Source organism: Asparagus officinalis, chromosome 7, assembly GCF_001876935.1.
Source record: "Asparagus officinalis chromosome 7, Aspof.V1, whole genome shotgun sequence".
Classification (NCBI taxonomy): domain Eukaryota; kingdom Viridiplantae; phylum Streptophyta; class Magnoliopsida; order Asparagales; family Asparagaceae; genus Asparagus; species Asparagus officinalis.
In genome coordinates, this window is record NC_033800.1 from 7971541 (window position 1) to 7991346 (window position 19806).

At 36.4% G+C, this 19806-nt stretch overlaps 2 protein-coding genes and 1 pseudogene across 2 annotated transcripts; 1 reads left to right on the plus strand and 2 right to left on the minus strand.

The window, feature by feature from the left end:
• On the plus strand, positions 2-3387 carry LOC109846645 (protein NETWORKED 2A-like; the record flags this gene model as incomplete). Its single annotated transcript, XM_020415891.1, has 2 exons — positions 2-2769; positions 3115-3387. A coding segment is annotated over one exon (2757 nt), but the record flags the coding sequence as incomplete, so codon positions are not given.
• Positions 4540-11873, minus strand: LOC109846646 (annotated as a pseudogene).
• Positions 13378-19287, minus strand: LOC109850297 (protein ALUMINUM SENSITIVE 3). Its single transcript, XM_020420277.1, has 4 exons — positions 18997-19287; positions 18693-18863; positions 14877-15122; positions 13378-13850 (listed from the first exon to the last, which is right to left on the minus strand). Exons 1-4 carry the CDS (start codon positions 19066-19068, stop codon positions 13536-13538), a joined length of 804 nt encoding a protein of 267 aa, XP_020275866.1. The 5' UTR covers positions 19069-19287; the 3' UTR covers positions 13378-13535.

The following is a 19806-nucleotide window of genomic DNA, read 5'->3' on the forward strand; positions in this document are numbered from 1 at the left end:
CTTCGCTAAAAAGGCTGAGATATATTTCAAGAAGAGGCCAGAACTAGTGAGCTTTGTCGAAGAGACATACAAAGCATACAAAGCTCTAGCCGATAAGTACGACCACATCTCAAGCGAGCTACACAAAGCAAACCACACAATTGCAACTGCCTTTCCTGATCAAATACACTTCGAAATGCAAGATGATGATGACGATAATCTCCCAGAAACGATTACCTCCATCAATGCCAGCATACTCCGCAAGCCAACCTCAGATATCCCTCCCATTGGCTTAATGCAGAAAAGAAAAGAAAACCAAGCAACATTGAAGAAGTCAAGGCTTGCAAGGGAAACTTCTCAGAAAAGCAAAGACAAGGCTCAGGAAGAGATCGACAAGCTTCAGAAGGGAATCTTGGTTCTTCAGACCGAGAAGGAGTACGTAAAATGCTCATATGAGAATCAAGTGACCAAGTATTGGGACATTGAGAAGCAAATTATTGATATGCAAGAAGAGGTATTTTACTTGCAAGATGAATATGGTGTTAGTGTGGTTATTGAGGATGATGAGGCTCGTGCATTGATGGCAGTCACGGCGATTAATTCTTGTGAAAAAAGCATAAACAAATTGGAGGAACAACAGAAGAGATCAATTAAGGAAGCAAATGTTGAGTCTGAAAGAATTAAGATTGCCAAAGAGATGATGAAAGTACCTGAGGACATTGTGGATGACGTACCTAATGAAAGCCTTGACTCGGAGTCTTTACGTGAAATAGGCAAGGAACATATTGATATTTCTTCTGATCTTTCGGTGGTAGAACTTGCAGAAAAGATCAATGAACTTGTCGCTAAAGTCATCGATTTGGAAGTAACAGCATCATCTCAGGCTGCACGCATAGAGACACTGAAATCAGAAGCTGATGTCCTCCATAGACACCTACAGAGTTTCGAAGAAGAGAAGAAAACTCTTGTCAATGATTCAAATAGTTTGCGAGAAAAGCTAAATGAGGCAGAAGAGAAACTGCTTATCCAAGATAAAAGTAGTATGGTTGATAAAATTTCTACTGTAGCTCATAAGAATCTCGATGATATTTCAGTTGAAGCAATGTATCACAAACACCTTGAGCATGTTAATACCGCTAGCCTATCTCACGAGGTGACCTCTCTTCATAACAGTGAATCATCAAGAAGCTATGACGAAGAACTTAAAGAAACTCTTTCGACCAAACCGTCCACTGGTTTTGGAGATATTTCAGACAAATTGAGGTTATCAAAAACTGAGAAAACACCAACAGACTATGGAAACAAAGAAGTTGAAGTACTTAATACAGGGAACAATTTAGTTGTGGAATCTCAAGGGATTCAGGAGCTTGGTCCTGACCTTGAAGATCGAAACATTTTTGAACATTCAGAAGCAGGCTCTCAAGTTAAGGAAGCTGAGTTCAGTTCATGGCAAGTATTTGATGATGTTGATCCTATTAAAGAATCCATACCACAACTGGAAGTTGAAGTCAATTCATCGAAGGCAGATGATAATATTCATCAAAATATGGAAGTCAAAGCTGACTTTGATAATGAACACAAGGTGCAAATTGAAGATGGAACAGAAGGTAAAGAAACTTTTTTAGTGTCTGAGTATAAATCAGCTATTGAAAACTACGAAGAAATGAAGAAAAGGCTCTCTGAAGTAGAGAAGAAAAACCAAGAAAATCTCCTTGCGATGACAATGCAGATAAGTGAACTCGAGAGTGCTAATGCGATGAAGGATGCAGAGATTCACAATCTAAGGAAAAGTTTGAGATCTGCGAAATCAAATTCCAACCAAATTCAAGATGTTAATTTACCAGAAATGGGTTCAATACAAAGGCCTGAAGAATCCGAGAATCCAAGATTAAGGACAAGAACTATAAGGTTCGCATCTTTTGATGTCTCAGACAGAAATCCCCTTTCAAGCAAATATCTCAAGCTACCAGCAACTGATGTGCAAAAGAATACTTCAGCTATCGAAGAAAAATTCAGAAGGGACATCGATACAGTATTAGAGGATAACTTGGAGTTCTGGCTAAGATTCAGCACTTCGTTCCATGGAATTCAAAATTTCGAATTAACATTGGAGGAGTTGCAAGCTGAGATCAAGAAAGTGAAGCATAGGAAATTAGGAGAAGGCAGACAAGGCAGTAGTCATGGAAAAGAGACTAATCCAGAATCTCTCTCTATCGACAAACAACTTAGAGAGTTAAAGACTGAGCTCCAAGTTTGGCTCGAACAGAATGAGCTGATTCAAGGAGAGCTGGAGAGTAAACTCTCCTCACTTTCCAGTCTACAAGAGGAAATTTCAGGGACTTTGGAATCAAGTCTAGAATCGAGTTTAGAAGCAGACACGGTCAAATTTGCTCCATATCAGGCTGCAAAGTTTCAAGGTGAGTTACTGAACATACAACTCGAGAATAATAAGGTAGCAGATGAATTAAAGGCCGGGCTTGAGCGTGTAACTGAGCTCCAAGCTGAAGTTGAGAAGTCTCTTTCGAGGTTACATGAGAAATTTGAACTGCCAGTTCCGGGAAATCGAAATAATGATCAGTTGAAGAATATTCCTACAAAAAATCGAGTACCATTGAAGTCCTTTTTATTTAATGCAAAGCCCAAGAAGAGGCAATCTATATTTGCTTGTGTGAATCCAGCAATACAAAGACATATGGTACCACGCCCTTCGTCTCGCCCTTCATCTCACCCTTCAGCGCGCTCTTCACCTCGCCCTTCATCTTCATCACAAACTTCATAATTTGTCCAGCTGTAAGTAATTTTCTCTTAAACTCTAAAATTAATTGCATGTAGATGCCCTGTAGTTTGTTTTTTGCTGCTGATAGACCCCCTGGTTAAATTTTTTGACTCTTTTATGCTCAGTTAGATTCACTAATGCCACCCAGAGACAATGAAATCGCAGGGGTAAAAGAAAAAAAATTTCCAGGAGGTCCATTTGCAACAATGAAATTGCAGGGCTGGTAAGTTCAACAAGAAAAAACATAGGGGGTCTATGTACAATCAACCTGAAAAGTTATCCTAATTGTTTGGTTCACTAGTTGTAATTAGCCCTTTGCTTTCTTCAAGTAATGTAAGCCTATATGCCGTTTTCAACAGGAACATACTAAATTTTACTTCGCTTTGGACCCTTTTACGGGGTGAAGGAAAGTTCTTGCATAGGAAAAAAAGTGAGGTATTCCTGGCTCTACTACGGGATTCTCCCCAAAGAAAATGGATAATAGTTACCCCATGGACTGGAGAGTTGTCTACCCAGTTTGCGCTAAAATAGAGGCAATGGAAAAACAATTTTCATTTTTGTCATTTCTTGTATCATTTCAGTTATTTATCTCTGTAAAGATATTTAAAGGAGAAACCAGTCTTTTTTTGCAATGGTTGATGCTGTTTTAGTTGATCTTCTCATATGTGTTTACTATGGTGATCGAAAGGTCAATGTTTCTGTGAAGTGGTAAACATGAGTGTGCTCTCATTAATCAACATGTTTGTAAGTGGGGAGAGTTGCTACCATACTTTGCAGGAGTTCAATATACTAGCCAACACTAGATCATATTTCTAACTTCTGACACATTTGCTACTGAATACGTTCAGCATGTTATCACGTGTGATCCATGAGTAAGAAACTCCAATTTCTATTGAAATTTTACCGCACAACCTGCATTGCATGTTGAAGCGGTTTTGAGTATGGCAGCTGCGACGTTTTTAGAAAGACAGTTTTTTTTTAGAAAGACAGTTTTTCCCTATGATTCTCGATCTATTTGTCCAGATTGTTGTTTTATATCCGAAGATCTAACGTGGATCGTAGCTGCATTACAGTACTCTGTTTCTTGATTTCTACATGTTTCTTAGTGACAGCCTCAAACATGTTTGTCCAACTGATACTTAGCATGATAGCCTTCTGTTTTATGCTCATTCAAATATCATACATTAGGTCCAACCTTGTTTGATATGGTCCTTCACAAGATACACTCTTGTTTGATATGGTTCAGGTAAATTGCTCTTTTACAAAGTTTACTAAATATATTTATGTACAAGTGCTAAAATTACCAAAAGCGTATATTTGATAAACCACTGAAAAATAAATATTGAAGCACAGGTAAGAGCTCGCAGAGAAATCTTGACTAAAGCAACAATCCTTTGAGAAATTCAGTGTAGCTGATTTAAGTTGTGATTATTTACAGTCTGTTGTTAAGTTCTTCTGACATTGGCTCATATGCCAGTAATAATTTGAAAATATATTTCTGAAACATTGTATTGAAATAACTATACTATTCTAGCAGTATTATTCGTTCTCTCGTAATGTTTACCTGCATTTAACCCTCATATACATACATAAATTGGATGATGCACAATTAGAGGAACACGATGCAGAGGAAATAATAACATCCTCAAGAAATTGCGTGTACAAGAAATCTTCAATTCAACAATAAAATGCATTAGGAAAAAGTAAGGCAAAAGTAAGCCATGTACATCTTACGCATTACTCAGATCCATTAAGCTTCAGCAAATTATGGAAACAAAGAAAACTGATGAATGCCGAAAGCAAAGGGAAATAATTAGCAGCATGATGATGTCCTCTGTCATGACAAATTGCCAGAAAAGTAAGCTGACCTTCATCTTTCTACACCATAATTTTCTTAAGTAGAGTTCTTTATATGCTAAAGGCAGTCGGCTCCACTCTCTAAGATCGCTTGGTACAACACAGTGGGCATTCAGATGTCATCAATTTTTATATACATGGGTTTTACATATGATACTGCCATAGAACAAGTTGAGAGATTTGTTACATCATATATGATCAAGGCCCATTTCATCTTCAACGTCATCACCGTCTTCAAACAGCTTTTAAGAATCGTGCTTGGTCTTGTTGCCTTTTTCTCTTCTGCCAGTATCTGTAGATAATATATGCTCCACCAGTAGCTACTGTAGCAGCCAACAAAGAGGTGGGTATTATCGTGATCACATTTAAATTCTTCTGCTCCTCCTTGGTGGGGATAACAGTTTGATTAGAATCTAAAAACACAACAAAATTCAATCAGAATCAAAATGATTTTATCTTACTGATGCATACAAGAGGAATCTATGAGTATCAGTTATCTTCAGAAAGCCAAACACTGCTTTGCCAATTTTAATCATTATCAAACTCCATATAGAAAAGAAAGTGTCAGCATTTGGGATATTGAAGATGTTCCATAGATCAAGATAAGTTGAGTTTACAAGAGAAGGATTTCATTTTGACATGCAGAATCACTAACCAGCAGCAGCAGCAGCAGTGCACTCAGGACATATAAATGTGGCATTGAACTCCTTCTCCTCAAACCATACATATCTTCCAGCAACAAAATCAGATGCACAAAACTCCCACTCATCAAATACATCATCACGTTTTATAGCGTCTTCTTAGTAGAAACCACATTGCTGGCATTTCTTATCTGGAAGTTCTGTCAGTGGCTGCAATTAAAGATGGTGAATCAGTCCAAATTCCTCTAAACAGTGTCCACTTTGTTTTCTAAGCCTACGCATTAAAGAAAAATCACAACACATGAATAAAAGAATTTCCAAGAAGATCATTTGAGACAATATCAGCAATCTCAAGCTGACTGCTCATTGAGGGCATGGCAAGAAATTATAGCAAGAGTTAATTGGATTTTGCATTTGTAGAAGTGCTCAATTGAATAGCATGACAAAAAGAGAGAGATAGGGAGGGAGGGAGGGAGCACAGCTTTAATTTGATATAATGAAAAATAAAAGTGCAACATAGCCAACAGGGATTGGACCCGAGACCCTAACATGGTTTAATCATTTGGCCTAGGTGGACCTGTACATTCCTACACAAACTTAAGATGATTCAACATGGAAAACTATATGTTTATTTGAAAATACCACTTGACTTAGTGGCTTCTATAAGTCCATCCATTTTCCTATTTCACATGGCCAAAGTTACTTTTGTTGGACAATGGTTAAAAAGAGAATTAAATCCACCAGTTCATGGCTGACTCTGATTTACTAATCTAGCCAGAGTGAGAACCGAGCTCCCCGAAACTGTTTCAATAACAAAAAGGAATCATGTCATGCAATTCATAATGTTACATGCATCTAATATCACATACAATTTCTGTGTTATCCAAATAAATGTTAGGATTCAAAGGGTTTTCTTCGCTGATGCTCTTTCAAGATATTTTCGTAACTTTCGAATAAGATAGTTAACATTTCATCTGAGTTTAACATTTTTATACAGTGCACAAATTTGAGCAGTGGTTAACTTCTCTGTGGATGGACTTGCAATTACATCCTAAAGCTTTATCCTTTATGCTAGCTAATAGCTTAAACCGATACGGCAGCCCACCATTCCAGATTTCAGCTAGGATGAGTAAACACTCTTGAAAAAGAAAAATGCTCCAGTTTCCTTACCTTTCATTCTTTGCTGATATAGAAGAATTGACACATTCCCATATGGCACATAAATTGAGGAAAAGAACCGAGGAACGCATTCTGAAACCCATAGTACTTTATTCATTTTTTCTTTACACGAGATATGATAATGACATAATGAATAATTGTTTTCATGCCTCCAATGAGAACCAAACCGAATTAAAAATTTTAACTTTAACACCATGCAGAAATGCAAACCTGCCATGACTCTTCATCTTTGAAAATGTACAGAAGATGTTTTTCCTTCACATCGGGCAGAGCCATCTTGCTCCTGTTGGAAGAATTCAAAAATCCAGTTTTCAGATTGTGAGTCGACTCATACATGCACATGAGTTGACTCATCAGGTTGAGTCACGACTCACGAAACCCAGCCGTCAATGTTACATTACACGCTGGGCGCTTCTAGGCGTCGGACTTGGCGCCCAGCGCTTAGTCGCCTAGGCGGACGCCTAAGCGGTTTCTGGGCGTTTTTTTTTCTTTCTTCATTTAAGTGGTGGTCGATGAGGTTTTGTTGAAGGTCGGAGGAGATAGTGGCGGTGTTCATATTTGGAGGTTAATGGAGTTTGGAGGACGTGTAAGCTACGACACAAAATCATAATCAAGACCTACAGGGTGCAATCCACGTAAGCAGACAATGCTCCCCTAAACGCTCGTAAAATCTAGGTGGGCAGCCTAAATACCGCCTAGGCGCTAGGCGCTAGTTAGGCGGCTTAGGTACCGCCTAGGCCTAGGCGTACGCCTAAGCGGACTAGGCGGAGGTTTTTTAAAACAGTGCCAGCCGTTTTGTCACAAGTTTTTGACGAGTCGACTCACCTCAGTCATGAGTCGACTCATCGATGGTTTGTGTTTTGTATGAAGTTTCTGACGAGTCGACTCACCTCAGTCATGAGTCGACTCATGTCGGGTTTTCAGCCTGTTTTGGTTTTCCTGTTTGGTTTGGGATTGATGTTTGATATAAATATCAACACGAGTTTAGGGTTTTAAGGTCCAACTAAGAGGGCTGTTTTGAGCAGCTATTCACAGGGAATAGAGCATCCTTTATAGGAGAGATTGTGAGAGAATTGAGAGCTTGGTTCTAGGATTTATTGGTGAGATTTTGTAACCCTATTTTGTATTTCTCTTTTTCTATTAGTAAAATCTTTCCCCCTTGCCCCGTGGACGTAGGCAATTGCCGAACCACGTAAATCTCTTGTGTTATTTGGTGATTGTGCTTGTATATTTTGGTTGTGATCTCTCTTGTTTGGCTTGTGTGTGATTCGACCGCTTCCGCCGCGCACAACAATTGGTATCAGAGTTTCGGGTTCGGCTTGAGGCTTGTTTGAATGATTCTCTGAAAAGATTCCTATTTGAAAAGTTAGATCGACAACATGGGTGAAGCAAGCACATCGGGATCGTCTCTTACGAAGACGATACATTGTTTGAGCATCAATAACATGAAGATCGATGTTCCGAAGTTTGATGGCAAGATCAATATTGGTTTGTGGAGGTGCCAAGTGATGGATACGTTGGATGTTCAAAATTTGAAAGAGACTCTTGAGTTGCAAGAGAAACCTGCTGATATGGAAGATAATGTTCGGAAGAAGATGAATAGTAGGGCGTGTGGAGTTATTCGGTCATGCTTAATGCCGGATCTTATTTATGATGTGATGAACGAGACGTCGGCGAAGAAGATGTGGGAAACACTCAATGAAAAGTATCTTACTAAGAGTCTTGAGAATCGGCTTCACTTGAAGAAGAGGTTTTACCAGTTCAAGATGAAGAGGGGGGTTTCCATCAGGGAGCATGTTAACAACTTCACGAAGTTACTTTCAGACATGACCAATGTGGATATAATGATTGAGAATGAAGACAAAGCGATGCTACTTTTGTGTTCGTTGTCTGAGGATGATTATGATACCTTTGTTCTCACTATGATTAATGAAAGAACGATTGTTAGCTACAAGGAGGTGACCTCAGCGTTGGTGAATTATGAGTTGAGGAAGAGTGTTGATGAGTCCTCCGAGAAGGCATCGGGAGATGCCTTAGTAGTTTAAGACCGTGGTTCAAACCGAAGCAGGAGGTCGCATTCTAGAAGTGCACATCGTGTGATTCGTAAGAATCAGTGTGCTTTTTGTAAAGAGGATGAACATTGAAAAGCTGAATGCCCAAAGTTAGATCGAGCCGAGAAGAATAAGGGGAAAGTTGTACAAGCTTCAGAGGTGAATATTGTCAAGACTAGTGGCAACAATTCTGATTCGGATTCTTCAGGCTATTCGTTATCTACACTACCGTCAGTTTGTGTTGTCAACTCTACAGAATGGATGTTGGATTCGAGTGCTTCTTACCACGTTTGTCCTAGGAGGGATTGGTTCTCCAGCTTTCAGAAGTTAAAAAGAGAGGATGTTGTGCTCATGGGTAATGGACATGCATGCTCTATTGATGGTATTGATACCGTTCGGATTAGGATGAGTGACGGGATGATACGAGAGTTGGATGCTGTAAGGTTTATTTCACAATTGAAGATGAACATTATTTTACTTGGAGCTTTGGAGACAACATGCTATATGGTGATCTTGGTGGATGCACGCTTGAAGGTCACATTGGGATCCATGATTGTGATGAAGGACGTCAGAAGGAGTAATTTGTATTATTTGCTTGGAAGCACAACGATTGATAGGGAGCTGACGACTTCATCAGATTCGGCTAGACTATGACGTTGTTTGATACTGGGTTATTTGATTGGTAATGCCGTGCATAGATTGTTGAAGAGTGTTTTGACCTGGAGTTTGAAGTCCTGTGAACCCATTGGTATGAGCAAGAAGATCAGGGTGGAGTTTGGCACTTCTATCCATCATTCGATAGGTCTTCTGAGGGGTGTTCATTCAGACATTTGGGGCTTTCCAAGGAAGCATAATTGGGAGGTAATAGGTATGTGATTTTCACAGTTAGGGATTATTTTAGGCATTGGTGGATTGCAACCATGTCCCGTTGGTGTGAAGTCCTAGAAGTCCACAACAATTGGAAGAAGTATGTTGGTAAAAAGGTAACCCGACGTTCGGTTTATGATAGGGGTTCTTTCTTGCGTTTGTGCCGAGCTTAAGGTAATTGGAGATACTTCATTGGTGTGGAAACTTTAAAACGACATGATGAGATGACAGATTTGGGGAGCTGTTCCTTTTTGGAGGAGGATCGGCGTTTGATGTCGAGCATTGGCATTGGTGTGCGGGCTACGATATGTTTGGGCCATCTTATGCATAGGTTACCGACTGCTGCATGTAGAGATTTTGGATCTGGTGGAGCTGCTTCAGATTTTAGGTTACGTCGGATGTTTGGCTACCCAACACTTGGTCACATCGTGGATGTGAGATTTAATCCGATAGCATATTTAGGTGTCAGAGGCGTGTTTGATTATCAGGTATTGGCTTCTGACTTTTTTCTGAGTAGGTATGTCACGTTTGACTCTCGGCAGGTGGAGAGTGGTGATCAGATCTTTGGGACATCACAGCGGATGAAGAGTGATGCTACTCCACGTTAGGTGAAGACTCCAGATTATACTACATCATTTGGAATTCCAGCTGATGTGATACAGATTAGGAATCGTGTTGATTTGGATGCAGATGATAGGTTAATCGATTCGAGTGCAGCTGATAGATGGAGTCTGGATATAACCATTGGTTCATCTCAGGTGGAGATATTTGGATTGTTTTAGTTTGGGACCATTGGAGGTGCTATCAGCCGTAGACTTGATCGTGATGTTGGAGAAGGGTTGCGAACTCCTTTAGTGGATTGAGACATTTGGAGGCCATTTGGTGAACTACGTGAGGCTTGATTCCTTGGACAAGAGGATACGTAGGCAGTCTTTATGATGTAGTCGTTTTGGATCCCGTTTTGGATTAGTTGTTTTGATGGGGGAAGATTGTTTGAACTCTCATTTGGATTCCCGACTTATTGTGGATTGAGTCCGTTGTCGTGAATTGTTTCACGACGTCCTGGACGCAACAAGTGGAATGTTTGTGGATGCTTTAGTGTCGGCTCAGTTTGGGAGTAACTTCGTTGAGGTGAAGAATTGTTGGAATAATTCAGAAATCCAGTTTTCAGATTGTGAGTCGACTCATACATGCATATGAGTCGACTCATCAGGTTGAGTCGACTCATGTCTGTCATGAGTCGACTCACGAAACCCAACGGTTTTGTCACAAGTTTCTGACGAGTCGACTCACCTCAGTCATGAGTCGACTCATCGATGGTTTCTGTTTTGTATGAAGTTTCTGACGAGTCGACTCATCTCAGTCATGAGTCGACTCATGTCGGGTTTTCAGCCTGTTTTGGTTTTCCTTTTTAGTTTGAGATTGATGTTTGATATAAATATCAACAAGAGTTTAGGGTTTTAAGGTCCAACTAAGAGGGTCGTTTTGAGCAGCTATTCATAGGGAATAGAGCATCATTTGTAGGAGAGATTGTGAGAGACTTGAGAGCTTGGTTCTAGGGTTTATTGGTGAGATTTTGTAACCCTATTTTGTATTTCTCTTTCTCTATTAGTAAAATCTTTCCCCCTTGCCCCGTGGACGTAGACAATTGTCGAACCACGTAAATCTCTTGTGTTATTTGGTGATTGTGCTTGTGTATTTTGGTTGTGATCTCTCTTGTTTGGCTTGTGTGTGATTCGACCGCTTCCGCTGCCCACAACAGCTCTCTCCTCGGCATTTAAAATATATAGTTGGTTTTGTAGGCAGCCATTCGTGAGTAGTATAAACTTCGATGGAACCAAGAGTAACAATCCTCGATGATGAAATTCCTGCAAAGTGCAGCAGCAAGAATGATCAATCTAGATTTCAAATTCAAAATGTTCCAACCTTCGCAAAAGGTTGCGATGAAAAGCGCTCAAATAGAAAGCCAATTGTCATTGCAGTGTGGTTAAGTTTTAAATCTTTTGACACAATTTACCAACCAAGGTGGACATCTTACATGGTTTCATAGCTTATGAATCAAATTACCATTTGCAATTCATTCCAGAAGATAAAATCCAACAATTTCGGTTCCAGAGCCACAGTAACGAAATTAGGGTTCAAGGGATACTTTCAAGTCCATTGAAATCCTCGCTATACATTAAATCATATTGGTTGAAATTGACAACAAGTGTAATCTGCAGCAGACTTTGGAATCAAGAAAATATCCTAAATTGAAGAGTAAATCGATGAGATCTGTATACATAGAATAAGAAGAAAGGAGCGATTTTTGATTACCCGGAAGAGAGCTGAGCAGGAGAAGAGAGAAGAGAGAAGAAAGGAGCGATTTTTCCATCACGTTATTTGATGAAGAACAAATGGAGGGTTGTTTCGTGGATGAACTCTCTCAGCTGAAGTCGGTTCTGCCACTAAACAGTTGCAACATTCTCGATCTCCGATTGAGCTTTTGCTTAACCATAGAACCCTTTTGCCCCTGTCTCTCTCTCTTTTTTTTCTGATTTATTTATTTATTTTAATTGCAAGAAACTTTATGTAATAACATTTTTAATCATAAATCCTTCAAGAACTTCGTTTGGATACCATTGTGTTTTCCTTATTGTGTTTTTATAAAAAAAACACCATGATGTTGTGTTTTTCCTTTAAAATGTTTTCAAAACATCATGTTAAGTATTTTTGATCAACACTAGTTTGACTCATTATAATATTAATATTAAACATATTATTAATATATTCTATATTAATTATAATAAAATATATTGTAAATAAAATATTATAATATTTAGTTTAGATTATTATACTATTATAAGTATTAAATGTAATGTAATATAATATTATATAATGTATTATAATATTATATTGTACTTTAATGAGTTATATTATATTATATTTATTATTATATTATAATTATTACATACTATTTTCAAATAATTATATATTTAATTATTTTGGTATATCAATTTGCTTATTTTGTATATATATATAATATTTTATAATAATGTTATTTTATTATTATATATAATATTATACTATTTTTAATATAATATAATATTATAATATTATTCATATAATATGATATTATTAATAATGTTAATATTATGTTATTAATAAATTAATATATTATAAATAATTTTAAATATATATAATATATTATAGTTTTAATATGTAAGAGTTTATTAATAGTACTTTAACAATATATTAGTATTTATGATATTAATAAATATTATTATATTATGAATATATTATTTTTACATTAACATTTATTTAACAAATAATTATTTTATTATTAAAATTATTTTATTTATAATAAATTATATTATTTATTACATAATATATTAATATTTTTATATATTATTTACATTTACTATATAATATGTTATTATAATAATATTATTATATTGTTGTGTAATTATTAAATATGTTACTATAATATAATATTTTATAATTATTAATTTATTTCAATTATTTATTAAAAAGTTAATCATATTATAGCCGATTAATTACTATTGTATAGTATATTATTATATTATTATTATATTATTATTTATTACCAATAACTTTATTATTATTATTTATTAGTTTATTTATATTTAATTATTAATTACTTATTATATAATACATTATTAACATATAAAATATTGGTATTTAATATGTTTTTATATAAGATAATTTATTTATTATATTTTTATATTATTTAATAAATATTACTAATATATTAAATTAACTATAATGTAGTATAGTGTATAGTATAATATAATAAGCATGTTGATAATAACTCTATATTAATTATATTTAATATATTATGTTAGATATTATATTAACACATTCTCAAACTCAAAACCAAAACATCAAACTTAAAACACCAAAAAGGTGTTTTGAAATAAGTGTTGTGTTTTTTGTTTGATGGTGATTTAGCTTAAAAACACCATGGTTTCCAAACACATTGTGTTTTGTTTTTGGCAAAAACACCATGGAAACAAGGAAAACACCATGATATCCAAACGGAGCCACTTGCAAAATAGATGATCATACAACACACCGTCTGTTTACAAATTTATACAACATACAAACGACAAGTATACCAAGCGCCTGATAGCTTATACATCGATCACGTAACACATCCAAGATGATGGTGGGGGAAAAAATGGGTTAATCCGCACTCAATACTTTGTGTTCGAGCTGGTAGGCCTTGGTGAAAAAAGCAGGCCAACACAAGTAAGTCGACAAGATGCTGCTCACTGTGGATGCTCCGATGAGCATATTCATCACAACTATTTGCAGCTGAATTGCTTCCGATGGAGAAGCTCCACCCATTATGAGGCCCGTCATTGCTCCTGGAAGAGAGATGAGACCTACAGTCTTAGCGTTGTCGAGAACTGGGGATAGTGCGATTACAAGAGATCTTTTTACTTGTTGGAGAGTTGCTTGTCTTGGTGTTGCACCTAGAGCGAGCGCTGTCTCAACCTTTCGGAACAAAAGATAAAAAAAAGGATCAAATTAATTTGGCGATAAATTTATGAGTTTAATAACTAAATTAATTGTTGTATGTGAATCATCTTCCCAGTTAAATGTATACTCTCCTAGAGTTCCTTCCATTCATGTTGAGGGCCCCTTTTCATGGATCAAAACTTGGGACTACTTTAAATTAAAGAATGAAACTATTTCCCCCCTAAACATCTGCTTTAAATGTGCACGCACCGGGATCGGAACCTGTGCTGCTTTGATATCATCTTAAAGTCACTTTCACCACCAAAATCCAGATTTATTGTGAGAGGGTTGAGAAAAATCATCAATACTCTACTAGGCTAATGAATGCATGTTCCTGTGTACAAAGTTCAGTCAGAAGGAAGTGTGGGAAAGGATCTGAAATTATTAACAAGAAACAAACGCATGTTCTTTCATTTACGATACTTCAAGGCTCTTTAAGAAATCTTTAGCTAGAGTTTTCTCCTATTTTAGAGTTTCAACACAAAATGATGGAAAGAAAGAGTTGAGGAATTACTTTTCGCAGAAAAATGGGTCAAAGTTAGAAGCTTTCTACTCATCAGATATTCAGATGGGGGGAAGTTTTCTCAGTTTGTACTGGCTTAACTGAATGAATATTCATTAATTGCATTGTAGAAAGAGATGGACTGGACATGGAATTTCAGATAGATGGTCTAAATAATAAACTAAACAATTGAATCTTTCAACATTATTACCTACGGATTCAAATATTACATAAGTAACTAATATTCTGTGCACGCGATGAGTGCTGGTACGAAGCCTGAGCAAGTATTGTAGTCAAATTGTCAAAGTAACAGACAATCAGCTTTTTTTTCAATTTTTTTTTAAAGATTGAGAACATTCCCTTTTTATTGCATTTTTCAAGTGTGAGGGCACTTAACCTTTTCTCCAAATATGAATGCATTCTTGGAATTCTAAACATGAAACTCACGCAACCAAAAAGGAGGCCTCTTTTAAATAATAGTAAAGATTTTGTAGACAAACCAAGTTTTTTTGTGTCTTGAGATCTTCTCGGAGCTTCTTCATGGTAACACCAGTCACAGTCATTGCATTACCAACCATCATACCGGCAACTGGAATTATGTAGCGTGGTGTGAAAGGAAACACGTTTAGAATGACGAGCAAAAACATGGTTACTGATGTTCCAGCCAATATCGAAACTCCAGCAATGTATTTTGCTCGAGGCACGTGCTTTGCGCGTTGCCCTGCTGTATAGCCAGCAACTGATACCTAAGAAAGACACATACAAAAGATCTGTCACAATGATAGAGCTTATTTGTTACCTTTATAATAACGGATGTATACTCAAGCTTATGTAGCTGGTCAAGGTGAACAATCAACTAAGTAAAGCATCGGCTATATATAGAGTATATCCTTCCAATATCAGAAACCAGCTTAAAAGATGGCTTCCGTTGAACCTAAAATCAGTCTGACCATTGCTTACGGGCTTCCTATATAAGATGCTTCTGGCCCTGATAAGGGATAAACATGGTGAATATAATCTAAAACAGATACTTCTGACAAGTGAAATCCTAAAGTTAACAACATAATCTGTAGTAGTTCGAAATTTCCGTGGTGATGAGACTTTTACTATCAAAACGTTAGTTTCAAGTTTCAACCATATGAACATATTATATATCCCAAGTTTGCTCTCAATGCTTGGAATGCCTTTAGCAACTATATCTTTTGACGGTCTACTTTTGCGCATTGTATCTTCAGTTGACAGATTTACCATCCAAGTTCATGTATTAATAGAAATCGGCCTCAATCGAAAAGGATAATATGTGGACTAGATGTTTCTAGATGAAGATTCTATCTTGCAATTCGAGAAGACTTCTTAGCCGACTGATTTCATTTGGAAAAAAATATATATGAGCACTGTCTTATATTAACGCAGCGCGGAAGTAAAAACCTTGGAATCTACCAAGGGTGTTCTCTGAACCCACAAAGAACGATCTCTGAATCCACAAAGAAATATTAAAAAAAAATTATTAATGAAAAGATATTGTTCTTTGGGGTTACATGACTCTTCTTAAATAGAAAAGTAAATAAGACTCCTAGTAAGACTAGAATTACAAAGAAATAAAAAGTATCAAATTCTATCTTTAAAAGACTCTTTATAATAGAGGAAACAAATCATGAATCAAAATTAAATTTATTTCCTAATCTAATTTGACTCTAAAATTGAATTTATTTCCTAATCTAAATAAACTCCAACTTTATTACTAAAAATAAGCTAAAAGCTGATTATTTTCGGATTTTAGCCAAAACTGGATATTACTGATGAGATTTTAAAAATCCGACAATCTAGTTGGTTCTGTCTCGTCGAAATAGGCGATTTACATATATAATATGTCAGAATTCCCCTTCTAGGTTGGAATATATGATTGTTTCTTTGCGAAAGTCAATAATACGTATAAATCTGTATTTAGCTAGTGATTGTCAGAATCCTCCATGAAATTGTCTGTTAAACATCCTACATCAGTCTCCCCTTGTTGAAAGAAGCTCGATCTCGAGCTTATATTTGTTAGAATAGTAGCTTCATTATTAAATAATTTTCTTCTCTTGTAATGATCAGCATCCGTCTTGTATTTAGCATTGATTTTCTTCATTTGTTCTTTTACCTCCTCTGCTAGGACTTCTTCTGTATCAAACTTGTGTATGAATTTTTCCCATGACATATGTACGCAATTGGCAACATGTGGCTTTGTAGTTGATATGAAAAACTCTTCCAAATATTTTCCCTGTTACTTCCCACATTCTAGTGTCGGCGGTATCATCTCATCGTTGTTGAAATTATTGATGATCATTGCTTCCAAAAAAAAAATTTTCCTCATAGTCCATACATAATTCTTTCATCTTCTTTGCCTCGAGCTCTCCACCAAGCAATTCACACATACCATCAATTGCCTCACTCTCTATTTTATCATTCTCCTCCATCAGGGCATCGTTAATATATGTAATATCGCTCATAACCTCTATGAAAATATCATACATAATATCTATCTTCACTATCATACTCCCATCAGCATCATGAATCTCATGCATAATGAGTATTTGCACCTTAGGAGGAATTTTGGTAGGGGTAAGTTCTTCTTTTTCAGTTACAACTAAGTCATAGACCTCTTCAGATTGCTTTAAGTTTTCTCCTAAAGCCTCGTTGTTTGTCACCAAGAGTCTTTTCTTCTCAGTAGTCTTTATCTTAAATGACTCATTTTCTGTAAGAGGCATAAATACAATTCGGCGTCCATCTTTCTTGAAGATACAAGTATTGTCTCTGCTCCTATGGGTAGCTCCAATATCAAATTGTCATGGCCTACCTAAAAACATATGACAAGTATCTATCTCGACCACATCACACAAAACCTCATCAACATAATTGCGGCCGATAGAAAAAGGAATCCAACACATCTCATCGTTCTGCACATCATTGCCCTTGTGAATCCAGTCAATCTTGTAGAGAGGTGGGTGTTTCTCTGTCTTCAAACCTAACTTATTCACCATACGCCGAGAAACAATATTCTTGCTACTGTGACTATCAATAATAACATCACAAATCTTCTACATCACAGTGCATCTCGTGCGAAAGATATTGTGCTCCGGAGGTGGTTCTTCTTTCTTTATTGCTTCTTTAGTGCTCTTCCTAATTTCAAGGTCTTGTTTAGGGTCATTGTCGCTGTTGAATTCATTCTGTGGAGTCAGATCACGTCGCTGGCGACCATCAACGCGATTTCGAACTCCTATTGTGTTCAAATGCTCAACTGCTGACGCAAGTCTTTCTATGGTAGTCTTCATATGATTAACATCGGTTTTCAACTCATCGAACTTAATTCGAGAAATAGGGGCTTCATCGTCTGCCATCGGATCAGAGGAACATGTCTTTGATACCAAGTAACACAGTGCGGAAGTAAAAACCTCGAAATTCACCAAGAGTATTCTTTGAATCCATAAAGAACGATCTTCGAATCCATGAAGAAATATTAAAAGAGAAATTTTATTGATGAAAAATATTGTTTTTTGGGGTTACATGACTCTTCTTAAATAGAAAAGTAAATAAGACTCATATTAAGACTAGAATTATAAAGAAATAAAAAGACTCCCTATAATAAAGGAAACAAATCATGAATTAAAATTGAATTTATTTCCCAATCTAATTTGACTCTAAAATTAAATTTATTTCCTAATTTAAATAAACTCTAACTTTATTACTAAAAATAAACTAAAAGCTGCTTATTTTCGGATTTCAACCCAAACTGGATATTACTGTTGAGATTTTAAAAATATGACAATCTTAGCTCTGTCACGTCGAAATAGGCGATTTACATATATAATATGTCAGAATCCGTTTTTAGGTTGGAAGATATGATTTTTTTTTGCGGAAGTCAATAATACGTATAAATCTATATTTAGCTCGTGATTATCAAAATCCTCAATGAAATTGTCTGTTAAGCGTCCTACATCGTATATTTGACAGAAACAACCCAGATCATTAGGTGTTTTTTGTCTGAAGCTTTATGCTGATAAAAAAGAAAACCCCCCATGAGCTTTCTTAGATTTGACAAGAAAAAAAACCCAAATATGAAATGAATTAGAAATAAGAAATAAAAAAAAAAGATTATTTTGGGGATTTTCAGGCCTGACCATCATTCAGAAGCTACAAAAGACTGAAGAATGGCCTAATGAGGAGCTCAATACAAGATATTTGTCCAGTGCATTGTAAACCCAAATGCACTTACTCGCCAAAAACTCTTATCTTTTTAGCTAATCAAGCTGAACTCAAGAAGAAGACAAAGGATTTACCATGAACAAGTAAGCAAGAACGATCCAGCCAGCGTTTTCCTGAGTGAAGATGAACTCGAGCACGAACCCAATCGCCGACAGCTGAAGAAAAGCTCTGGCGACCGAATAAATCATCTCCCCTTCCAACTTCAGCTTCTGCGAGAAGGAGAGGACGACCGCCATTAAAACCACCTTCAAAACTTAGAAAAAAAAACAAATTTAAAGGAGATTTCTCACCTCCAAGCAATTCTCCAATGCGGATGGGTAGATGTTTGTCAGCTATGCGAAGCAGGAGGGGGAAGTGAAAGAGGGATANTAAAACCACCGCCGTCGCCGCCACCGGCTTCAGCATTCCGGTGAGGAACTGGGTCCAGAACGACGAGTCCCAAAAATCCATGGATTTAATTGAAATCTAGAGAGAGAGAAATTGATTTTGTCGATGAGAGGAGAGTGGGGTGAGTTGACTTGTGAATCTATATGATGACGGAATCTTTTTATGAATGAAGCCTGAAAATGGGTATCTTTTTGAAGTCTGGGTTTTTTTTGGCCCGGCTGGATTCGGGGAAAGATTAACTAATGGCGGTAAGATAACAGAGGGGGAAGGATTACTGAGAGCATTGCTTGGAAATTTTGGATTATGGTCTGCTTGTGAGTGACGATTAAAGTGGATCAAGATTTTAAGTCTGTGATAAAAAGAATTATTTATATAGGTCATACATCTTTTGCTAAAATTACAGAAATAATTCTTAAAAGTGGAGGGGGTAGTATTTCGAAGTAACAAATGGTCTAATCAAATTAATCTTTCTCCTTATCCCATGTACGTTTGTGCGGATGCAAGTCAAATTAGAAATAAATTCAATGTTTGTATTATCTAGATATTCTCTATTTGCTAAATAAAATTTCTCTAAAGATCATATTTCTTCTTCCTAACAATATTTAACGCTATTCAAACAAAAAATTTGAATTAAGTTAAAAGGAGTATTTTTGATAACCCCTAAGTGGTAGTTTTCTGATATTTTGAAAGTTATTGGGGGCTGTCTTGTAATCGTCCAAACTTAAGTTTTTTTTTTTGATATTTACCCCAAAAAAGTATTCTCCGCCGTCGTTTGTTTTAGAAAACGAGCGAGCCCAGTTC

What these genes read in the sequence shown, in the direction of transcription:
- LOC109850297 (XM_020420277.1), bottom strand. Translation starts at nt 19,068, where the DNA reads ATGGATTTTTGGGACTCGTCGTTCTGGACCCAGTTCCTCACCGGAATG. An exon ending in TTCTTGCTTACTTGTTCATG is followed by an intron (nt 15,123 to 18,692) that starts GTAAATCCTTTG and finishes TGTCTTTCTTAG; the next exon opens with GTATCAGTTGCTGGCTATAC. An exon ending in TCAAGACACAAAAAAACTTG is followed by an intron (nt 13,851 to 14,876) that starts GTTTGTCTACAA and finishes TTGTTCCGAAAG; the next exon opens with GTTGAGACAGCGCTCGCTCT.